The 22,305-nt window shown below is 41.9% G+C and overlaps 1 protein-coding gene across 3 annotated transcripts; it reads left to right on the top strand.

Moving 5' to 3' along the window:
• Positions 1-3,652: 3,652 nt before the first annotated feature.
• Positions 3,653-21,451, top strand: mastl (microtubule associated serine/threonine kinase-like). 3 transcript variants are annotated; one of them, XM_084326308.1, is made up of 13 exons: positions 3,653-3,919; positions 5,436-5,573; positions 7,469-7,608; positions 7,702-7,790; positions 7,914-8,020; positions 8,134-8,290; positions 9,597-9,760; positions 9,857-10,939; positions 12,207-12,348; positions 13,976-13,990; positions 15,011-15,124; positions 17,953-18,054; positions 20,347-21,451. In XM_084326308.1, exons 1-13 carry the CDS (start codon positions 3,719-3,721, stop codon positions 20,502-20,504), a joined length of 2,610 nt encoding a protein of 869 aa, XP_084182434.1. In that variant the 5' UTR covers positions 3,653-3,718; the 3' UTR covers positions 20,505-21,451. The 3 variants fall into 3 exon arrangements, with proteins under 3 accessions (XP_084182434.1, XP_084182433.1, XP_084182435.1); XM_084326307.1 differs by having other exon boundaries at positions 13,970-13,990; XM_084326309.1 differs by lacking the exon at positions 13,976-13,990.
• The last annotated feature ends 854 nt before the right edge of the window (positions 21,452-22,305 follow it).

The following is a 22,305-nucleotide window of genomic DNA, read 5'->3' as shown; positions in this document are numbered from 1 at the left end:
CTCTTTCCAGTCTCCAGATCTTCTAGACAGGGTTGCCCTCTGAGCCCGGGACTGTTCGCGCTTTCCCTCGAACCTTTGGCCCAATTTATTAGGCAATCGGAGGACATCGTCCCCATAATGGTCAACAATACTCCACACAAAATTGCTCTCTATGCGGATGACCTGCTGATTTTCATGGACGACCCCTCCCGGTCGGCCACAAAATTATTGAGGATAATCGACGACTTTGGTAAATTGTCAGGTTTTAAGATTAACTGGAACAAATCAGCCTGCCTACCTCTTAATGAACTGGCCAAGGCGGTACGACTACCAGCTGATATCCCCATAGTAGAACATTTCAAATACCTGGGCATAGAGATATTCCCCACGCTGAACCAAACTACTAAGTACAACTTCACGGGTACTTATGATAAAATACGCCAGGATCTAGACAGGTGGTCGTCCCTTCCTAACTCCTTACAAGCCCGGGCTTCCATAATCAAAATGAACATCCTGCCTAGGATAAATTTTATTAGCTCAATGCTCCCCCTGCCCCCTCCAATAGACCACTGGCGCAAGGTACAATCGATGGTATCTAAGTTTGTCTGGAATAACAAACGCCCGAGAATCAAAAGGGCTACTACTCAACGTAGGAAACAAGATGGGGGCCTCGCAATCCCTGATTTTAAACTGTATTTCTGGTCCTTTTCACTGAGACCTTTGATGTGCTGGCTAGACCCTGTAGAGGCTGTATCGTGGCGCTCCTTAGAAGCGGCGGCGGTGTCTCCGCTAAGATTACAGGATGTAGTGTACTCCACTGTCTCTATTGCGAAATGCCGGCTGAGGTATGGACCGATCATAACTCACGTGATCCAAACGTGGCGTAATGTACAGAGGTCGTGTGGGGTTAAATGCCCTTGGCACCTGGACTCTCCAATTTTTAATAACCAGCAATTACTTGTTGGACACAAGCCGGTTAATATTCCTCAATGGCAAAGGAGGGGAGTGCATACTCTGGAGGATATTTATGATAAGAACGGCCTCCGTGCGTTTCAGGACTTAAGAGAATTTTATGATCTACCCGGCGAGTCCTTCTTTCTTTACCTTCAACTAAGGTCAGCACTGAGGGCGCATGGCGTACCGTGGGCTCAAGCCTTGCACCCACACCCCTTCCTCAGGCTCATAGTGGACAGGACGACATCCAGAGGGTTTGTCTCCGACTTTTATACGCTCTTAATTCAATCCACGTATAAAAATTTATCATTGGATACAATCTGGCGTGTGGATATACCGGAGTTGGACCCCGAGTTTGACTGGGATGATGTTTGGGCAAATGTGGCATTATCTTCCCGCAACCCCAATCACCAGCAAATTAATTTTAATTATATTCATAGGACCTATCTTACACCTAGGAAGCTATTTGCTATGGGACTGATAACCGACTCTCGGTGCACTTTGTGCTCTCAAAAGGCCACTGGCACTTATATGCATATGTATTGGGATTGCCCACCAGTGGCCCGCTTCTGGAGGTCAATAACGGACAAACTTTCAGATCTGTGTGGCTTAACTATCCCATTCACAGCTGTTACGCTACTCCTGAACGATATAACGACACTACCCGCGTCCGTACAACTGAAAAGGGTTGTCCTAGCGGGCGTCACAGCAGCGAAGAAGCTAATAGCAATGAGATGGAAGGAGCCTGAGAAGCTTACAATGATTAACTGGTCCCTAACTCTATTGGATGTGATTTATCTTGAGATATCCACGGCCCGGGTGATCGGGGTAGGGCAGGCTGGAATTGACCTGTGGTTCGCAGCAGCTGAGAAGGTAAAGACCGCAGTGTGCGGCTGAGCGGGGTTGGGGCGCTTGATCGGGGGGGTCCGGCGGTCTCTGGGGAGGGGGAGGAGGAAATGTCTTGTCTGTCTTGGTTTTTGTCTTGTCCTTCTTAACTTTGACTGGGGGGATTTTAGGGGGGGTTGGTATTTAGCTATTCTGCGCTATATGTCAACTCACATGCCATCTCCCCAAGAGACTAATATTGACAGACTGATTGACCTGTCAACCAACTTGGAGGAAGAATTTCTTTCTTCTTACACTTTACCTTCTGCAAGTTTGGCAGTCTTGAACATGTGTAAGGGACCTAGGCTATCTACAGTAAATCTGCGGCAACACTCTCATAAACAATCTTTTAAGTCACTCCACTTTGTAAAGGTGGGGAAAGGTTGCCATGTTTTGAAGACCCTTTTTGTTATTGAAGTAGCCATCTATATTTGATAGGTTGGACGCTGTTTCTTTTTCTTTTTGTCTTTATAATTTATTATTCTGTATTATTATTGTTTGTTATTCTCCTGTGAAAGTTATGTTTTTTGTTACTGTGGTTATTGTGTTGTCCTGTTTCATGTAATTAATAATAAAAAAAATTTGATCAAAAAAAAAAAAAGGTAATATTTTAATTTCGATATCTGACGTAATTGTGTTTTGGATTTCGAAGACACTCTGACGTCACGAGATCGCCGCCATCTTGGTATTGGGGAAACAAAACGAATTTCTACGATCAAATGTATGCGTTGAGCTCCGTTTTTATTACATATTTTATCACATTCTTGTTCATTTCATAACCTTTTCATATAATTTGTTTTGAAAATATTGAGGCCAACATGGCATTTCACTATTTCGAAAGCCTTTCTGGTGATTCTAAGTGCATGTTTCCCCCAAGCCATAGACATGTCAAAATACTTCCCAAAGGTCAGTGAATACCACAACCACTACACCAGAGGAAGCTCAACAAATCATGTTAAACCCAGATTCGGCTCAAACAAGGGACTAAACACGTTTCGCAATTATGCCACAACAATGTGGAACGCCCTACCCAAAGCTGTAAAGGAATGTGAATCCCTGCCCACATTCAAAACCGCCCTTAAAGAGCACCTACGGGAGGCTGCAATTCGAAACTGGCCACCGTAAATGCCCAAAACCCCCACCACCTCCTAATAGACAGTCTCCTCCCCACCGCATGTATATATTCCCTCCCCGCCGTATGTATATTTCCCTCCCACCCACCCACCCCCTCCTAATGTACAGTCCCCTCCCCATCATATGTATATACTCTGTCAGGATCTAGGGGTAACAGTACTGTATATTTGAATACCGCCTATGTCACAAATGTATCAGTACTAAATACCTATATGTCCCTATGCCATAAATGTCATGTATGTTGTGTATGTCATAAATGTCTATATGAATTGAAAATGGGGGACCCTGATGGAAACAAGACAAACGTCTTTCTCAGGTCTGCATCCCCTTAACAATTGTATGTATTGAGCCGTACTGTATTGTACCCATTCTGCAATCTGTTAAATAAAGTTTTCATTCATTCATTCATTTAGACAGAAAAGTTAGAGAGACAGGAAGTGGACTTCGAGAATTGCCTGATTTGACACAGAATAGAATACATACATTATTTTGGAAACACATATGTACCTTTCATATTTATGACCTGTCATGGACCTCCCTTTTATAACTACCGTTTACTCCGCATAACGCTTCATCATTTAAAGTATTTTCGACCAGAATAAAGGCTTTGCGTGAACACTCTCCCGTGTGACGTCACCAAGTAGGACCCCCACTCAGCAACGGAATTCAAAATTTCAAAACACTACAGCCACGGAAACAATCTCCATGGAAGTAATAACCTGTTCGCTCTTTTAACAGTTATAGTCTTTTTCTAGCTTCCAAAAGTATGGACGGAAAGGAAAAGCACGCAGATGAGGGTTCAGATTATATTACAGGTGGTAAATCATTAACGTTATTAGATCATATTATTCCCAAACCCCCGGCCTCGATCGAAGATTTTGTCGTTTTGAAGCCAATCAGTCGAGGTGCCTTTGGAAAGGTCTACCTCGCACGTAAGAAATCCAATGGCCGATTGTATGCAATCAAGGTGAGTTCGTTTGCTCTTGAGATATGAATGAATGAAAACTTTATTTAACAGATTGCAGAATGGGTACAATACAGTACGGCTCAATACATACAATTGTTAAGGGGATGCAGACCTGAGAAAGACGTTTGTCTTGTTTCCATCAGGGTCCCCCATTTTCAATTCATATAGACATTTATGACATACACAACATACATGACATTTATGGCATAGGGACATATAGGTATTTAGTACTGATACATTTGTGACATAAACGGTATTCAAATATACAGCACTGTTACCCCTAGATCCTGACAGAGTATATACATATGATGGGGAGGGGACTGTACATTAGGAGGGGGTGGGGGTTTTGGGCATTTACGGTGGCCAGTTTCGAATTGCAGCCTCCCGTAGGTGCTCTTTAAGAGCGGTTTTGAATGTGGGTAGTGATTCACATTCCTTTACAGCTTTGGGTAGGGCGTTCCACATTGTTGTGGCATAATTGCGAAACGTGTTTAGTCCCTTGTTTGAGCCGAATCTGGGTTTTACATGATTTGTTGAGCTTCCTCTGGTGTAGTGGTTGTGGTATTCACTGACCTTTGGGAAGTATTTTGACATGTACATGGGTACCCCGGTCGTATAGTGTATCTTGTAGACCAGGCCCATTGCAAGTTGCTGTACTCTGTCGTCTACTCTAAGCCATCCTAGGTTGTCAAAGTGGGCAGGGGTGAGGTGGGTTCTGGGGTTCAGGTCAAGTAGTAGTCTGACCAGTTTGTTTTGTGATGTTTGTAATTTTGTTTTAAGCGCCTTTGAGGTGCTTTGGTACCATGAGGTGCACGCATAGTCGTAGTACCCTTGAATGAGTGCTCCTGCCAGAGTCTTCAGGGTATTCTTGTTTACCAGAGAGGAGATCCGGTACAAGAATCTAGTTCGTTGGTTGACTTTTTTTATTACATTGGATGCCATTTTGTCACAGGAAAGATTTGCCTCTAGGATGGAACCCAGGTAGGTAATTTCGTCTTTCCTTGTGACAATATTGTCACCCACTGTAACTGAGAAGCCGTCGGTCTTGCTGAGTTTGTTATTTGAACCGAAGAGAATGGACTCTGTTTTGCCCATGTGTAATGATAGTTTGTTATCAGCGAGCCATATGCAGATTTTGCCTAGTTCTGTGCTGAGGGTTTTTTCAACCTGCAACTTGTTCTTGTCAGAGACCAGCAGGGCTGAGTCGTCCGCAAACAGGAACAGGTTGCAGTCACAGGCTGACGACATGTCATTTGCATAAATTAGGAAGAGTAGCGGCCCTACTAGTATGCTTCCTTGTGGAACACCACAGCTCACTGTGAGGGGGGGGGGGATAGAGTACCGTTTACCTCTACCATCTGTTCTCTCCCCTCGATGTAGGATTGCATCCAGCTCACTGATAAGCTATCAAAACCAATTGCTTTTAGCTTGTCCATCAGAATAGAATATATATATATATATATATATATAATTTAAAAAAATTAACTGTCCATGATCATGTTATTTTTTTTCTTAGGTGATGAAGAAAGCAGACATGGCTGACAAAAATATGAGGGGGCAGATGAAGGCAGAGAGAGATGCATTGGCCCTAAGCAAAAGTCCCTTTGTGGTGCACCTTTTCTACTCCCTTCAGACTGCTACAAAAATATATCTGGTAAGTGAATTGTAATCAAAAGTTGTATAATATGGTTTGTTATCTTATTGCGTTTTGAAAATATTGTCCAATGAACTTCAAAAGGGTGTGGCACAGCGCATGAATACCTAACTAAGTCAACAACCGTTGGGGCCAATCATGACAACTTGCAGAACATGTCCACACGTACCTGACACATAGACCTGTCACCTGTGCGCTGTATACGTCAGACACAGTGTGCGTGCGCATCACAGGGGCAGAAAGGAAAGGAAATCCTGGTCAGAACAATGAGGCAGACTACAATATTTGCATTACATGCTAGATCATCTAAAGTTTAAAACAATCAATCCATGCCAAAGCTAGATATGTAAATGGTGAAAGACTCACGCCCACAGCCATACTGATTTGGCTAAATGACGTCCAGCCGTTTTCGTTTGAAACAACTTTTAGTAAGGGGAGTGTCATGGTTTCTCCATAGAGCCCCTTCGTATTCTTTAGTGCAGCACCTCATGCAGGTCCGGGGCAACTTAGTCACGTGACTCAGTTGGTATTGCTGATTGGCTTGAACAGTTATGTGTATACAGCGAACAGGTCTTATATAGACCACTGCACCCCTGTTTTGTCTTGAATGTGTAGACGTGCAGCAGTTTGTCGTATTCATGCTCTAAATTGCCCCTTGCGGGACTAATAAGGTTTTTTTTAATTTAATTGGATATGTTTCATAACGCTGTTGAACCACATGTGTAATGTGGGCGGACACTTGCACTGAAGTTGTACAATCCCACTGGGATACAAAAAAAAATACAAAACCTTTGAATTGTTTAGTACTTTACCCCGCTTTACCGTCTCCACTGTCAACTAACTGCTAGCATCCAGAGCCATGCTAGCATCATGGAGGTATTACATCTACTAGCAGTTGATTGGCAGGAACAAGAGTTATATTGCTGCAGGTGCTAGCAGTTAGCTGACAACAGAGATGGTAAAGCACTGTAAAAATACAAACATTTATGCACATGTATTGGGAGTGCTCACCAGTTAAGGCATTCTGGAAAGATGTGACCCAACAAATATCAAAACTCGTATCTTGGAATATACCTGTACACCCCTCTGTATTACTATTGAATGATGTTTTTGAGTTTGCAGTGAATCCACAGCTAAAGAGATTGGTTTTATCGGGTATCACAGTAGCCAAAAAGCTGATCGCATCACGCTGGTTTCAACCGGAAAAAATGTGCCGTAAAGTTTGGTTTCTTACATATCTCGATGTAATTTACCATGAAATATCTACAGCAAGAATTCTGGGTCTCAATGAATCCAAAATGTCAATGTGGTTAGAAGTGGTGGAGAGAATAAAAGCTAGCTTATAATGGTAGTGTCTGGTTAGGTGCGAGGGATAGTGGAGGTACTTTCAAGGTGGGGTCCGGGAGGGGGGGGTTCGAGCTGGAGCATATGTGTGTAGGTTTTTTAGATAACAGGTATTAGGGGTATATCTTATATAAGACAACTAACTAAAATGTGATCTCATTGGATGTGCCCTGACAATTAATGCTTGTATATCTTATCGTGTGTTGTCATGTTTGTTTATATGTTTGTTTAAAAAATAATAAAAAAAAAACGTTGCATTTTTTTTTTTTTATTCTGACCTCCTCTGATCATTTTTGGTGTAGAGGAGTGTGTATGCAGCCATGAGGTACTCGCAAGGTACTGCTACACTCCTCCACATTGGGACGTAGATACGACTGTGCAAGCGTCCATCCAAATTGTCAACAGCGGGCATAGTTGTCTCGTTTAGGGGCTATCCTGGGGTGTAGTCCTGAGGGCGTGGTTGCAAGTAAACCTTTACTGGATGAGCTATTAGGTTTGGCATCATCAATGTGCTTATTATAACTACCGTTATTCATATCTGCTGCTCACAGGTAATGGAATACCTCATTGGTGGAGACGTGAAATCTCTCCTTCACATCTATGGATATTTTGACCAGGATATGGCTGTGAGATACACTTCAGAGGTTGCACTGGCTTTAGACTACCTCCACCGCCATGGTATAACCCATAGGTAGGCCTCCTTTTTGATAATGACTTTAATGACTTCATCTTTCGCTGGAATCTCATGGGCCTATGATTTATCTGTCACGTCTTGTGGTTTTAGGGACTTAAAGCCTGACAACATGCTCGTATCCAACAAAGGCCACATCAAGTTAACAGACTTTGGCCTCTCCAAAGTCAAGCTTGATAGAGGTAAAGAAAACAACCTAAATTAATTGTATATATGAGCCATTATTATAAAACAAAACAAAACATTGATCATGAGTAGTGTTTTACATTATTTATGAACATTGGATGTTTTGTTGTATTTGTCAGAACTCAGTCTTGCTGATATCCTGGATACCCCGTCCCTGGCAAAGCCAAAGCAAGATTACTTCCGGACCCCTGGGCAAGTCCTTTCCTTAATCAGCTCCCTTGGATTTGTGAGTAGTAAAAAAAAATATATATATACAGTATATATATTTAACATTTTGTAATCTGCTTGACAAATATTGTGTTGTAGACCTATATTGATTGTTCACTGCATCAAACACAGAGCTCCCCTGCGATCGAAAGCAAGCGCCGCAGCAGTGCATCAGGGGCCGTAACTCCCATGTCCTGCAGCAGAACAGAATGGAGGAAAATCGCTCTCTGTTCGCCCCGGGTGAAGAAGGAGAACCCGTTCTCTGCCAGCTCCTCCTCCAGGAACCAGGGTAACGTCACGTTTTTAGCAGCTCCCATCAGGGTCTGTCAGGGTTTCAGTCGTGAGACAGACGTGTTATGTTCCAACAATGCTTGCTAGAACAGAAGTTAGTTCACAAAATGCTAATATAAATGTTAAATAGACTGCATTTACAGTATATAGCACTTTTATCCAAAACGTTTTACAACACAGATGGTGGAGGCAACCGATGCTAGGTGCCAACCTACTCATCAGGAGCAGTCAGGGCTTAAAGGAAAACTCCAACATTTTGGGAAATTAGCTTATTTAACATCTTCCCTGGAGTTAGACAAGAAGATACATACCTTTTTTGTCTCTGTGCGTGCATTTAGCTTTGGGAACAGTCGCTCCGTTAGCATAGCTTAGCTTCATCACTGGAAGTGAGGCAGGACAGTAGCCTGACGTTCCCTACAGGTTTGTTGATATTCTCATTCCTTCAAAGGATCCGAACCGATTGAAGTTTATGGATACCATGACTTAAAATCCTCTTACCTTGACGATTAAAAGCCTCCCCAATTTAGAAAACAGTAATCCAATGGCTGGTATTGATAATATAATACTAACTGCTGCACGCTCGGAGCTAACCGGAGCTAACACGGAACAGGATGGTAAAGCAAATATAATGACTTCCTTTCTGGGGTTTTCAAAATAAAAGTGTGATGTTTATAGCAGCGGGAAATGTTTATTTTGTACATTATCTAACGTTAACACGAACCTAAACTAACTTTAGGTTAGTTGTAAGGTTAGTTTAGGTTCGTGTTAACGTTAGATAATGTACAAAATAAACGTTAATAAAAGTTAGTAGTATATTATCAATACCAGCCATTGGATTACTGTTTTCTAAATTGGGGAGGCTTTTAATCGTCAAGGTAAGAGGATTTTAAGTCATGGTATCTATAAACTTCAATCTGTTCGGATCCTTTGAAGGAATGAGAATATCAACAAACCTGTAGGGAACGTCGGGCTACTGTCCTGCCTCACTTCCAGTGATGAAGCTAAGCTATGCTAACGGAACGACTGTTCCCAAAGCTAAATGCACGCACAGAGACAAAAAGGGTATGTATCTTCTTGTCTAACTCCAGGGAAGATGTTAAATAAGCTAATTTCCCAAAATGTTGGAGTTTTCCTTTTAAGTGTCTTGCTCAAGGACGCCTCGACACACTGCAAGGAGGAGCTTCTTATTAGAGCCATTGTCACCCCGAACATATTTACGAAGAGGGATCTTTTTTTCCCAGCTTTCTGCATGATGTGAGAGAAGTATTTAATGTGTATAGACTAATTTGCTGTTGTTTACCCAGGTCCCAACGGCTGTGCGTTCAGCCCATATACTTTGGCCAAGAATCTGACCCCCTGTCTGCTGAAGTCCAGGAACAGGTGTGAGACACTGAGCGCAGCCAGCAGCCGTTTTTACTCCATCAGCGACTCTGACGGGGACACCAGTCCACTTTGGGAGAGTGAGCAGGTCTGTAGCTGCAACATGTCTGTTTTCTTCATTCTAAAATGTTAATTTATCACGTAATTTTTCTGAATTTCTTTAAACTTTTTTTTTCTTCCATAGAAAGAAAATGAACAAAATTGTGAAAAGAAAATATTTGAGCGGGCATGGTCATCTGAAACAAGAGGAGGAATAGCGACCCCCGAGCCAAGAATGCCAGGCCGGGGCTGTGCCTTCAAGTCGTTTAACTTTGAATCCCCTGCCGCGGCCAGCAGAGGAAGTTATGAAGCCACTACTGATGAAAAGCAGAACAGGACGAAGCCAGACACGCTCGCAGGAAAGAGGTTTCAGTTCAACAAAAAGGAGCCACCAGCCTCAACTAAAGACAACGTTTTCCTACCAGCGACAGGCGGTAGTCGCAATGCGATGGCCTCGTCCGCGAAGAGGGCGTTTTCAGACGTTGATCGAAGTCCCGAGCTGTTGGAGATCCAACCCAAGAAGAGCAATGTGGAGTACAAGAGGTGCTTTGAGATCCCAGAGGAGAGCGGTGGGCTTCACACAGGCCTGACAGGGGTGTTCTCCGTTGTCCAGGTGGAGGACTTCGGGCCTCCGGCCGAGAGGAGCGGGTCGGCCAAAGAAGACCAGGTTCCGAGACCCTCCAGCCCCAGTGTCGTGACCAAAAACCTGCTCTGTGAGCTGGAGGAGCCGGCGGAAGATGTCTTTGTGGACGGCGGCAAAGAACTTGGAAACTCCAGCTTTGCATCCGGCGTGGACCACAAGCTAACCAGGACCTTGAGCTTCGACTCGGATGGGTCTATCCATGAAATGTCTATCGTCTTCAACAGCCCTGCTGCGCAGGAGCCAAGTCGGTGTTCCGGGGGGGATTCAACCTCGCCTGAGGACTCGAGCAGCCCACTTCCCCCCCACACGCCCAGCGTCGACACGCCAAACCCGGGTAGCGCGTTCCAGAGAGGCGAACCCAAGACGTCTGTCACGAAGTCCCCCTCGTTCCTCAAGCCGAGGAACGCCGTGGCGTTCCGTAGCTACTGCAGTGCCATCGAACGCTCCAATGTCTCCTGCAACTCTCATTTCAGCCTGGGGTCCGTGGAGGCCATGGATGTGTCCATGTCGGCTTCTTACCACAGCTTATGTGCTGCCATTACGCCAGTGCAGAAAACACCCGCCTCAAATGGCTCCTTCTTTCAGGTAGAAGTTAAAGAGATTTTCAACTTGAATCCTATTGTTCTATTGTGAGTAGGACATGTGAGGATTGGACATAAAACTCACTTCTGTGTAGGGCTGCAACTAACGATTATTTTAGTAGACTAATCTGTCTTATTTTTTCGATTAGTCGACTAATCTAACGATTATTTCTGTCACACCCTCCATCTCTGCTTCCTGTGGGCGCGGCTCCTTTTCCGGGCTCTTAGCAGACTTCTTAGCTTAACAGACCGACAGTAAGTTTGGGGGAACTAATGGGATAACTGGGGTTGCAACAAAAGTGCAACTAGGGCTAAAAACACAATGAAATAAAATAATAATAATAATAAATAATATATCCTTCTTAGCAGACTTCTTAGCTTAACATCCCAGGGAACTAATGGGATAACTGGGGATATTGTTTGCTCCTGACAAGAGTCTCAAAGTCTGGGGTGATGGTAGACAAAGCAACTCTGAGGTCATGCTCGATGTCCAATCTGTTCCTCTGCTTTGTCTTCAGCTGGACCAGAGCTGAGAAGCCACTTTCACAAAGATAGGTAGTGCAAAAAAAATCAAAAAGATTTATGGCGCAAAAAATCTGCGTAGACGAGTTTTTATGATCGCCGTCGTCGATTATGTTGACTAATCGTTGCAGCCCTACTTCTGTGTGTGTCCCAAGAAACTGCCGGATGACATCACCCGGAGGAGAGCAGACCTCTAATTAACTCTCCTCCGAGCAACTTCATCCGGGTTTACCATCTGAGTGTAACACGTTAAGTTTTATGTTACGGTTATCACGTTATCCTCACAACCGAATAATATGCTTCAGGTTAAGCTTTAATATTGGTGGAAGATTTGCATACTGAATTCACTGACCGTATTGTGAAAGTATCTTCCATTATGTAGGCAATACAATTTCATGCATTTGAAATGTATTATATGGCTAATGTATCATAATTAAGTGACACTATCTTCTTAAAGGTGCTATAGATAAATGTTTATGTAGAGTAATTCTTTTTTAGATTATTTTTTTAACATTTTAAAATAATACGTCATCCACAACTCTTTTATAAAGGTGTGGAAAAAAAATTTGCCGGTCCAAAATGGATGTTGTTGTTTACATGTTGCTTGCATGTATCTCCCTACTTCCAATTTCCCTATGTGGAATGCACATGATTGGATATAATGTCATGCTGTTGCTCTAATGCGACACCTAGTGGCTGAATGTTATCTATAGCACCTTTAAATATATTTTCCTTCTTCCTCACCACAGACTCCTTCGGCCATGATGACCTCAAACAACTATACCCCTTTCAGGACTCCAAAGAGTGTACGAAGAGGTGCAGTGCCTGTTGAACTCATTCAGGGAACCCCTGACTACTTGGCTCCAGAGCTGCTTTTGGGGATGCCACACGGTAAGCGACGAGGAAATACACATTTACAAATTCAGATTCAGAATTTTATTTGCCACATGGAAGCAATACAATCATACAGTTTTCATACAAAATCATAAATACAGTTCTACCATGGGCAAAAGGAGCAGGAAGAATAATTCTTATAGTTACCTGCCCCCTATTCCTAAACTAAACAAGTATTACATGATGGTCGGAGTACAACCTAATTTACACAAAATAATAATTCATACCATATACAAAGAAACAAACAATCCACAGATTAAACAAGAAAAAAAAATAATAATAATAAAGAAGAAAAGAAAAGAGCTCACTATTCAGATTCACATTTGAATTTCATACTGACTTAAATAATCTCTTTTTATAATTATTTTTGAATTGACAAACACTATTACATCCCTTAAGCTTGCTATGGAGAGAATTCCACAACTTTACACCAATAACTGAAGGACACATCTGTTTAAGTCAGTGTGGTACGTGCAAACGGATGTTTAAAATTTAATTTCCTACTACTAAACTAACTTTCTTTTTTTTTTTAAACTTTGACCAGTCAGCTGGTTCTTTTAGCGTTTATCGCTTTTTTCTGGTCAAGCATGACCGACAGAAACAGGTTGAATGGGGGTATAGATCGGGGGAAAGACACTCTGAGAAAGTACGGCTTGTCCGGGAGTCGAACTCGCTACCCCAGATCCGTGACGCGCACGGTTGTCCCCGACGCCGAAATAGCGTTCGAGGTACGCGGTGAGCTACTGGAGCTCCCCCTAAACTCACTTTCTAAATGAAAAAGATTTAGTAACTTTTCTGGCAGTTTTTGCCCTAAACATAATTAACACTGTTTGAAACTTAACCATGTCTTCAAGTTTAATTATTCTAGATTTAATAAACAATATGTTTGTGTTCTCGATAATTCACTTTATGTGTGATTCTTACGGCACTGACTGTATGACCAGAGGTGCAGTGCTCATGCCACGCGGTACCACGCTGTTCCACCACTTTTCTGAGCAGAAGCACGCACATGCACGTGCATGCACACAAAAATGCGTTCACAACTTTCACTCAACTCGTCGTGCCGTTCGCCAAGTACCGGTACTTATCTAGCTACTTGTCTTTGCATAACAATATGATACCAATAGAATAACAAAGAACGAGAAGAGCCAAACCAAAATACAAGCCCTGTGGGGGTTTGCTTGAGCTGTGGAGCTCTCACTATGTGATAATGGTCCCGACTGGAAGGATGAGACATTTCTTAAGTTGTGCTTCAGAAGGAAACTGTCCTTCTGTAAACTGTAAGTTACATTGTTAATTTAGTTTGTATTTACGGTACTTTTCTAGTTTAAGTTAATTCAATTACAGAAATTGTAACTACAATATTGTATCTACAATTACATTTAAAACATTGTTTGTTTTTCAACCATATCTGTTGACAATATAATTTCTTTATATATTGAATGATACGCGCACGTGACGTCATTATAAACAGAGTACAGGCACTTCTGATATTACCACTGCACCCCTGTGTGTGACTACACAACCACCACAGTACTTCTGTTTCAAAACATAAAAAAATTGGTTTTGATGTTCGACAATCAACACTGTAGCCTTAGTAACATGCCTTCTCTTTAAGTTTCAGGAAATGGTCAATGCGGTAAGTAAGTTGACGGCAATATCGCTCTTTGTGCCAGCAAAAAAAATAAAAGTGCATGTCATTCAGCCTTGCTAAGACGGCCAAGCCCTTTACAACAGCTTTTCACATTTCCCCATCCCAACTGTTTCTGCTCCTATGCGTTGGCTTGGTGTCCAGACTATTGAGCCTGATTGCAGGAAATGCTTGGAGTTGCCTGGGAAGGCATTTTCAGTTTGCCAAAGATTGGGAGTCTTGATGTCTTTCAGATGGAGCTAGCATCAGTGACGACAATATGGGTTATAGTTTCATAAAGCCTGAAGGCTTCTAAATGGACAAATGGGGTTGTGTGATTCTAAAAATAAATAGTTATGGGGTTATCCTGGAATCAGTCCGTCACATTAAGCAAATGACACGTAAAAGTCTAATCTAATGACAAAACACTTTTTTCAAGCATACTATTTTGTATACCCGTGTTATAAATATGAATGACCTAAAGCAACATTTCATTTGGAACAGTTTAGCACTTTTAGTGTGCATGCTACCAGGTCAACAGTTAACATCTACCTGCTGATCTGTAGCTGGCTCTACTGTTCAGATCTTTTTCTGACGCTGCTTATCTGTAATTGCAAACAAACAATTACATCTTGAATTAATACTATGCTGGACAATACATAGTAGGAAAAGTAATCAATGTCTATATCACCATATCACCAAGCCTTTGCGTTTTTAAAGTATTATTTTTAGGTTGTATTGTGGTTGACCAGCTGTAAAATATTCCACCACACTGAATTATTGCTTTGACAATCCTCCTGATTTGTCTTCAATCATTCAGTGTTCTACTTAACCTCCCTGTCTGAATTTAGAATTTGAAGTTAAAATTGAACCTTAAAAAAATGCAACCCTCACATCTGTGTTATGTAACTCCGTGCCGGCTTCTGCCACTGCAGTAGAATTAATGCACAATCCTAACAAAGATCACTGGAATATTGTGCTGATTGATGCTAGATATGAGTTGCATACCTGTTTGTTTTTTGCCCCCAGACTTCAGGGTGGATTGGTGGGCTCTAGGTGTGTGTCTGTTTGAGTTTCTCACTGGCGTTCCCCCGTTCAATCACGACACTCCTCAGCTGGTCTTCCAGAATATCCTCAACAGAGGTGGGTGTTTTCTTTGCTTTTGGCATTAGCAACACAAATATATATATATATATATATATATATTAATTGTATTTATTCAGTCGTATGCTCAGTACTTCACAAAACACGTGCATTTTTGCTAAAAACGTTCCAGGTTCAATGCTGCCTTGGATTGGAAAACCACGACTTTATAGATATCTCACTAAGTGTGTCACTATTTTAAAATAAATCCATTACAAAAGATCATATATAAGAACCATAGAAGAAGGCGTATTCTCGGCAGCATACAACTCAGAACAGAGTAGAAGGATTATAGTGAAAGTATACAATGGATTACAGAGCAACACAAAATACAAGGGCTCTCACAGCAAGGACTAGGATGCCACGACGAGACGTCTGCTGTGTGACTTTGATTTGACATACTGGGCAACTAGGGCTGGATATCTGTATCTGCACTGGATATCTGTATCTGAACATGTATTGTTAATGTTCAAGCTTTATTGTCAATACTACCATATGTACAGGACATATAGGATCGAAATTTGTGTACACAAGAAAATCTAAAACTAAAACAATTAAGAAAAACACAGTAACAGCCTAAGGTGCAACATAATGTAGCAGCATATTCCATCAAATCTAAAGTAATTGTCCAAAAGTGCTTAGTATGGAGTGTGATTTAGCAGCATTAAGAGTTTAAAAAAATTAATTATACAAAGTGCTTAGTGCATAACGGTCTGGACCTTTTTGGACCAGGGGGGGGGGGGTTATTTACTTAAGTGCTAGGTGCATTACAGTCGTGACTTCTTTAGGGCATGGGGAGGGAGGGAGTTCATGCAGCCTGACGGATGAGGCTGTTCAGTCTGGTCAACAGTTGTACAGAGTACAACGACATGAGCATCTTAACCACCAGTGTGCAAAGGATCAGTAAAGCACATTGTAGTATTATGGAGTAAATATGAAAAAGCTATGGAGTAAATATGCAAAGCTAATGTATATGTACAGTATTATTCTATACAGTGGTACGAGTATGAATACACTATGATTAATATAACCAATCCAGCCAGTGGTTTAAATAATATGAGTAGATATAGATAGGTATATATACAGATATAGATGTATATACAGTGTGTACAGTGTTATTATACAGTGTGATCCTGCATGGTAATGAGAAGTATGAAGCAAACGATTGAAAAAAAATTTCACCTGGCATTCTCAATCCTTTCAGAAATGGTTTTTGTGAGAAATCTGACTTACTATTTGCTTTTTAGCATTGATTTAGGCGGCAAAATTGCACGTCATAATTCTCGATATTGTAAAGAAGATCACATTTAGACGATATATATATATATATATATATTTTTTTAATTATCTTTTTCCCCCTTCTTTTTCCGTTTTTCTCCCCTCCCAATGTTAGTCATTATGCCAATTCCCAATCCCCTTCCTGGTCGTTGCGCACTCTACCCCCTACCGTCGGTCTGGGAGGGCGGAGACTATCACATGCTTCCTCCGACACATGTGTACCCAGCCCACCACTTCTTTTCACCTGGCAGCGCGGACTCTCACTGGGAGAGTGTAACGTGTGGAAGGATCACACTACCTCCCTCCAGATCCTTCCCTCGCTGTGCAGGCGCCCCGACCGAACTGTAGGAGTCGCTGTTTACAACGACCCGGACCCACCCACCGGCTTCCCTCCCGCTGACTCTGCCAATCGAGCCAGTATGACGGCCGGCCAAGCCGGAGGCAACGCTGACAGCCGGATTCGATACCAGTGTCTCTTGCGTTGGTGACGAGCGCTTAGTTTGCTGCGCCACCAAGCCGCCTTGTTAGACGATATTTTATATATCAATATATTTCCCAGCTCTAGCCTGATTCCTAATGGCGTAGAAGATAAGAATCATTCTAATAATTTTCAAAATGATTTTTCTACAAGTAATTTTTCCTCTCAATACGACCCTGCTGAATGTGAATGGCACGTTTGTCTTTCTTCCGCGGCGGCGTGCAGGACTGCCACTCCATCCGTGGCAGGTTGTGGTTAGGGATGCACCGATCCGACTTGTTCAGTCCCGATACCGATACCTGGCGTTGGGTATCGGCCGATACTGAGTACCGATCCGATACCCATTGTTCAATTAATAAACTGTATGCCTCACTGTGTGGAAGACTGGGATCATTCTTTTGTGCAAGGCAACATCAGGCTTGACTTAAAACATTACTTTCCTAACTTAGTGAAACTAAATGTAACAAATTAACACATAGATATAAATGTACTGAATTGTTATTTCTAGGGATGCTCGATATTGGCTTTTTTACCAATACCGATATACCGATATTGTCCAACTCTTAATTTCTGATACCGATATCAACCGATACCGATATATGCAGGGTTTTTCCGCCCACAAAAAACTGAATAATTTCAGATAATTAACATTACATATCTCTTGTTGTGGAATTAACACAACATTATGCATACTTTTGACAATAAATAAAATCAGAATTTGTTCTTACTTGCTTGCCTGGGTAAATAAAGGTTATAGAAATGTAAGAAAAAAATTGAAAACCGATATTTTCTGATATCACATTTTAATGCCAATATCGGCCGATAATATCGGACATCCCTAGTTATTTCTTATTTTATTTTTTACGATACCCGATCCAGCTATTTTAGTCGGGCCGATATCAATATCGGATCGGTGCATCCCTAGTTGTGGTCTCTTGCTCAGTCACGGGGCGATCTGATGGGGACGTTTTGTCGGGACGTGTGCGCAGGTAGCGGACGTGTGTGCAGGTCTGCACGGTTTCCTGCTTGTTTGTTTGGGTTCTTTAACTTTCTTTTCTTTCAATCGTTTTAGATATCCCATGGCCTGGTGAAGAGGAGGAGCTATCTGACAACTCCAGGAAGGCCATTGAAATCCTGTTGACCATGGATATGACCAAACGGGCTGGGCTCAAGGGTGAGGAACACTTTATTTTTTGCCTTGTCTTTTCTGTCACATTTACAACATATTTTAAGGTTACCGTCAGTCATGGTTTCTAAATGTTATTCCTTAGATTTGTAATAGTTTGCGGCTGGGTGGCGCAGCGGACTAGGCGCTCGTCACCAACGCGAGAGACACTGGTATCGAATCCGGCTGTCAGCGTTGCCTCCGGCTTGGGCCGGCCGTCATACTGGCTCAATTGGCAGAGTCAGCGGGAGGGAAGCCGGTGGGGTGGTATTCTGGTCGTTGTAAACAGCGACTCCTACAGGTCGGTCAGGGCGCCTGCACAGCGAGGGAGGGAGATGGTGAGGGTAGTGTGACCTCCCACACGTTACACCTCACCAATGAGAGTCCGTGCTGGCAGGTGAAAAGATGCTGCTGGCTGTCTCCTATGTCTCGGAGGAAGCATCTGATAGACTTCAGGGCTCCCTAGACCGACCAGTGGGGGGAAATGTGAGCAACGACCAGGAAGGGGAGGGGGGAATTGGCATAACGACAAAAAAATTGGGATGGGAGAAAAACAGGAGGAGAAAAAGTGGATTACATTTTTTTTATTTGTAATAGTTTCATATCATTTCAAGCATATTTCTTCCCAAAAAACTAGCTTTGAAATTTATATTCAGTGTTAGTATAGATTTTGTAACCGTTTAGGACTTCTCAGGAGAAGTCTTCTCACTCTGGCAACAAACGAGACCTGACCCCTTCAACACATGCACCATCCATTGGTTTCTGTCACAGAGTCCTTAGTTACCAGGGCAACCACTCACAGCAGAGATTGTTACTAATGAAAAAAAAAAAAATAATAATTAAGACTCACATTTCACATCAAAATGCAGTAGATTATAATTTTACTCAACTAACATAAAATAACATATTTAAGGCGGCTACGTGGCGTAGTGGGCAAGGCGCTCGCCACGAAATCTGGAGACGCTGGGCTTGCCTGTTCGAGCCCAGCGCTCCACATTTGCTTTCAGTTTAGCTGGTCGTCCGTACTAATACACATTGGCCGTATTAGGGGGTGGGAAACTGATGGGTGGGGATCGGGCGTTGTGGACAGCGACTCCTACAGGTCGGTTGGTGCGCCTGCGCAGTAGAATCAGGAAGTGTCGGGGGCAGCGTGAGCCTCCCACGCGTTACTCCTCGCCACTGAGAGATCGAGCTGCGCAGGTGAAAAGATGCGACTGCTGTTACCTCAAGTACCGGAGGGGACTTGTGCTATGTATGACTTAGTCCACATTGCAGCCGGCTTGTGGGAGGCAAGAAACAGCGTTCGTGACAGGGGAGGGTTGAATTGGATGATACAAAATTGGGATGGGAGAAAAATATAGAAAATGGGAGAAAAAGTGGAAAAAAAAAAAAAAAAAAAACATATTTAATTATTTTCTCTGAATATATTTGTTTTGTAGTTTAGTATTTGCTGCCATCTTTAGTGTTGTGTATTTCTCCCAGAGTGCTCTGTCTCCGCATTATATAGTCCCTGGTAAGAGCTCAAGTGACATCACCAATTGGGGGGGGGGTTCGCTCTCTCGTTCCATATTCACAAATATTCATATACCGTAATTCCTCTAATAGTAACCGGGTCTCAAATACAAGCCGGGTCTCTATTAATGGCCGGGTGCGCTCTTAGTCTTGAGCTAAGCAATTATAAGCCGGCCTCCTAATACAAGCCGGGTTACTAATATACTGAGCTGCATACTGAGCTAGTTACTTGATTTCACTTTGAAAACGTTGAAATAACCAGTGACCACCTGTAATTGCACTGTTTACTATTTCATACAGTACTTGGTTTCAATAAATGAACCCAGTACATTTTACTGGGTTCAAACTGACACAAAATGTTGATTTATTCATTATGATCCGTTTGAAAATTTGAAATATAGGCCTCCCTCTTATACAGGCCTCCTCCTAATACAAGCCTGGTACCCGCTACAGTTGAAACAAATACAAGCCGGGGTTACTATTAGAGGAATTACGGTATTTACATATTCACTCTTAGATTGAAACTGACTCTAGATCAGTATTCTCACTTTGTTAGATTGAATAACATCATGAAATACAAGTGTTCCTCATCTCTGACCGCAGATCAGTGCGCCTACTCTGGGAAGCTTTGTGAATATGGGCCCTGATTTCAAATTTTAGGAGAGAGTGGTGCATGTGTTCACTAATACTGGCTGAACTGGGACACAGAAAGAACATTATGTGAATTCTTAAAATGGATGGCATTCCCCTTTTAAAAATGTGTGATATATTTATTTTCTCCTCCACTAGAACTGAAGGGCCACCCTCTGTTTGAGGGGTTGGACTGGGACAACCTACAGGATCAGCCCATGACCTTCATACCCCAACCAGAGGACGAAACGGACACCTCATACTTTGAGGCAAGAAACCACGCCCAGCAACTGAATGTGTCTGACTTCAGTCTATAGAGATAATAACAAACTATTTTGTATGTTGTGTTTTAATGTAATTAATGAGTGCACTAGAATATTGTTTTTTTGGTTCACTTTATTTTAGATTATATTTAGTATTTTATGTACATTTTGTTGAATAAATTAATTTTACTTAACTTTGTTGTAAATGTATTTTATGTAAATTTTGTTCAAGTACTTTTGCCTGTGTGCAATTAACAATAACCGGCATAACAGCATGAATGCAACAGTGACTAGATAGATAGTAGAGCTAGATAGTGTTGGAGGTGTAGTGTTGCTAAAAAAGGAAAATGTTTCGAAAGTGAAATACTGCCATGAGGTTTATGCCACAATTTAGTTATGTCACTGTATCAAGCCTGTTATCTCTGAAAAGCACTGTTTGCTGCCATTATTATTACCATGTGCTAAGTATGCCAAGGATTTCCTTTTGATATGGTGTTGCATCAATCAAAAGCTCATATTTGAGCTTTGATCGAACACAAAATAACTGTATATTTATGTAAATATAAATACTAAATAGCACTACAATATCACTGCCACACCTTTTATGTTTTAATACAGAAAATACTTTGTCTGATTGTACCTTGTTTATCTATTGTTTATTGTTTTGTGTATTCATTGCAATATTCCCCAACAGGTAGACTGGGTGGGTGCGCCCCCCTTTCTGTTAAAGCTAAAATGGGAGTGGAAGTGGAAAGAGAAAATGGAACTTTATTAAAAACAATAATATATTCAGAGAAAATAAATGTTATGTCAATTTTGTTCAATACATGACTGTTATCTATCTCAAGAACAGAATGAGTAGGTCATATTTCTAAAAGTGCCATATTCCGCAGTTTATCAATTGTATGGTTTATTTAGTTTGATATCCTATTTCGGTCCCACCCTACATATGTTTGGAAGACTTGACTACAAGCATCTATTGCAAAATTGTATGTGTAGATCACTTTTAGTAAATGGAAGAAAAAATACAAATAAAAAGTGTTTGTAACATGGTTGTGTTCTTGCCCCTCAATCAAATCTCAAACTCCACCCTCTTTTCATCATCCTCCAATCACAACTGTTGCTTTCCTTTAATGATTTCTATAAGATATGAATGCTTATTTCAGACACTTCACGCCAGGATGTCCCATCCATGACAAGATTTCCCTCAGCTGCATGCAAATGAAAATAAACATTCACAGTTAAACATTTTATATTAAGCCATGCCTCCTTAATATAACAAGATACAAGAGATACAAGAGTTTTATTTGTCACGGCATACAAGTATACAATGAAATGCGGGGGGTCTTGCCCGCAATGATGTGCATAATTACAATAGTAATATATAATAAGAATCCAATAGAATGACATTGTGCAGTTACAAGTAGGGCATATCGGTATCTGTACATGAGTTATTTACAGAGCATGGTAGGACATGCTAGGTCCTGTGGTAGTGCAATACATTGTTAGCTACGGATGAGGCACTGGGTCTTTATGTACACTGCTATATTTTACAATCTCAAGCTATACTATACTATTCTTAAAGTGACCATAAGTGTGAGTGTGTGCAGCATGAGTGTGTGTGTGCTCATGTTAAAGTGGCTGCTAGTGTGTGAGCGTGTACAGTGTGTGTGCTTTGTGCGTGGAGAGTTCAGTGTTCAAGGCTCTGATGGCCTGGGGGAAGAAGCTGAGCCGAAGTCTCTCTGTCCTAGTTACTGGTGCTCGCAGGCGTTTGCCTGACCGCAGCAGCATGAACAGGCTGTTGTTGGGGTGGTGAGGGTCTTTCATTATCCTGCAGGCTCTGGATTTGCACCTC

Source organism: Notolepis coatsorum (genome assembly GCF_963971535.1).
Source record: "Notolepis coatsorum genome assembly, chromosome: 12".
NCBI classification, from domain to species: Eukaryota; Metazoa; Chordata; class Actinopteri; order Aulopiformes; family Paralepididae; genus Notolepis; species Notolepis coatsorum.
The sequence above is the reverse complement of the archived record's forward strand: the minus strand, read 5'-3'. Positions and strand labels throughout refer to the sequence as shown.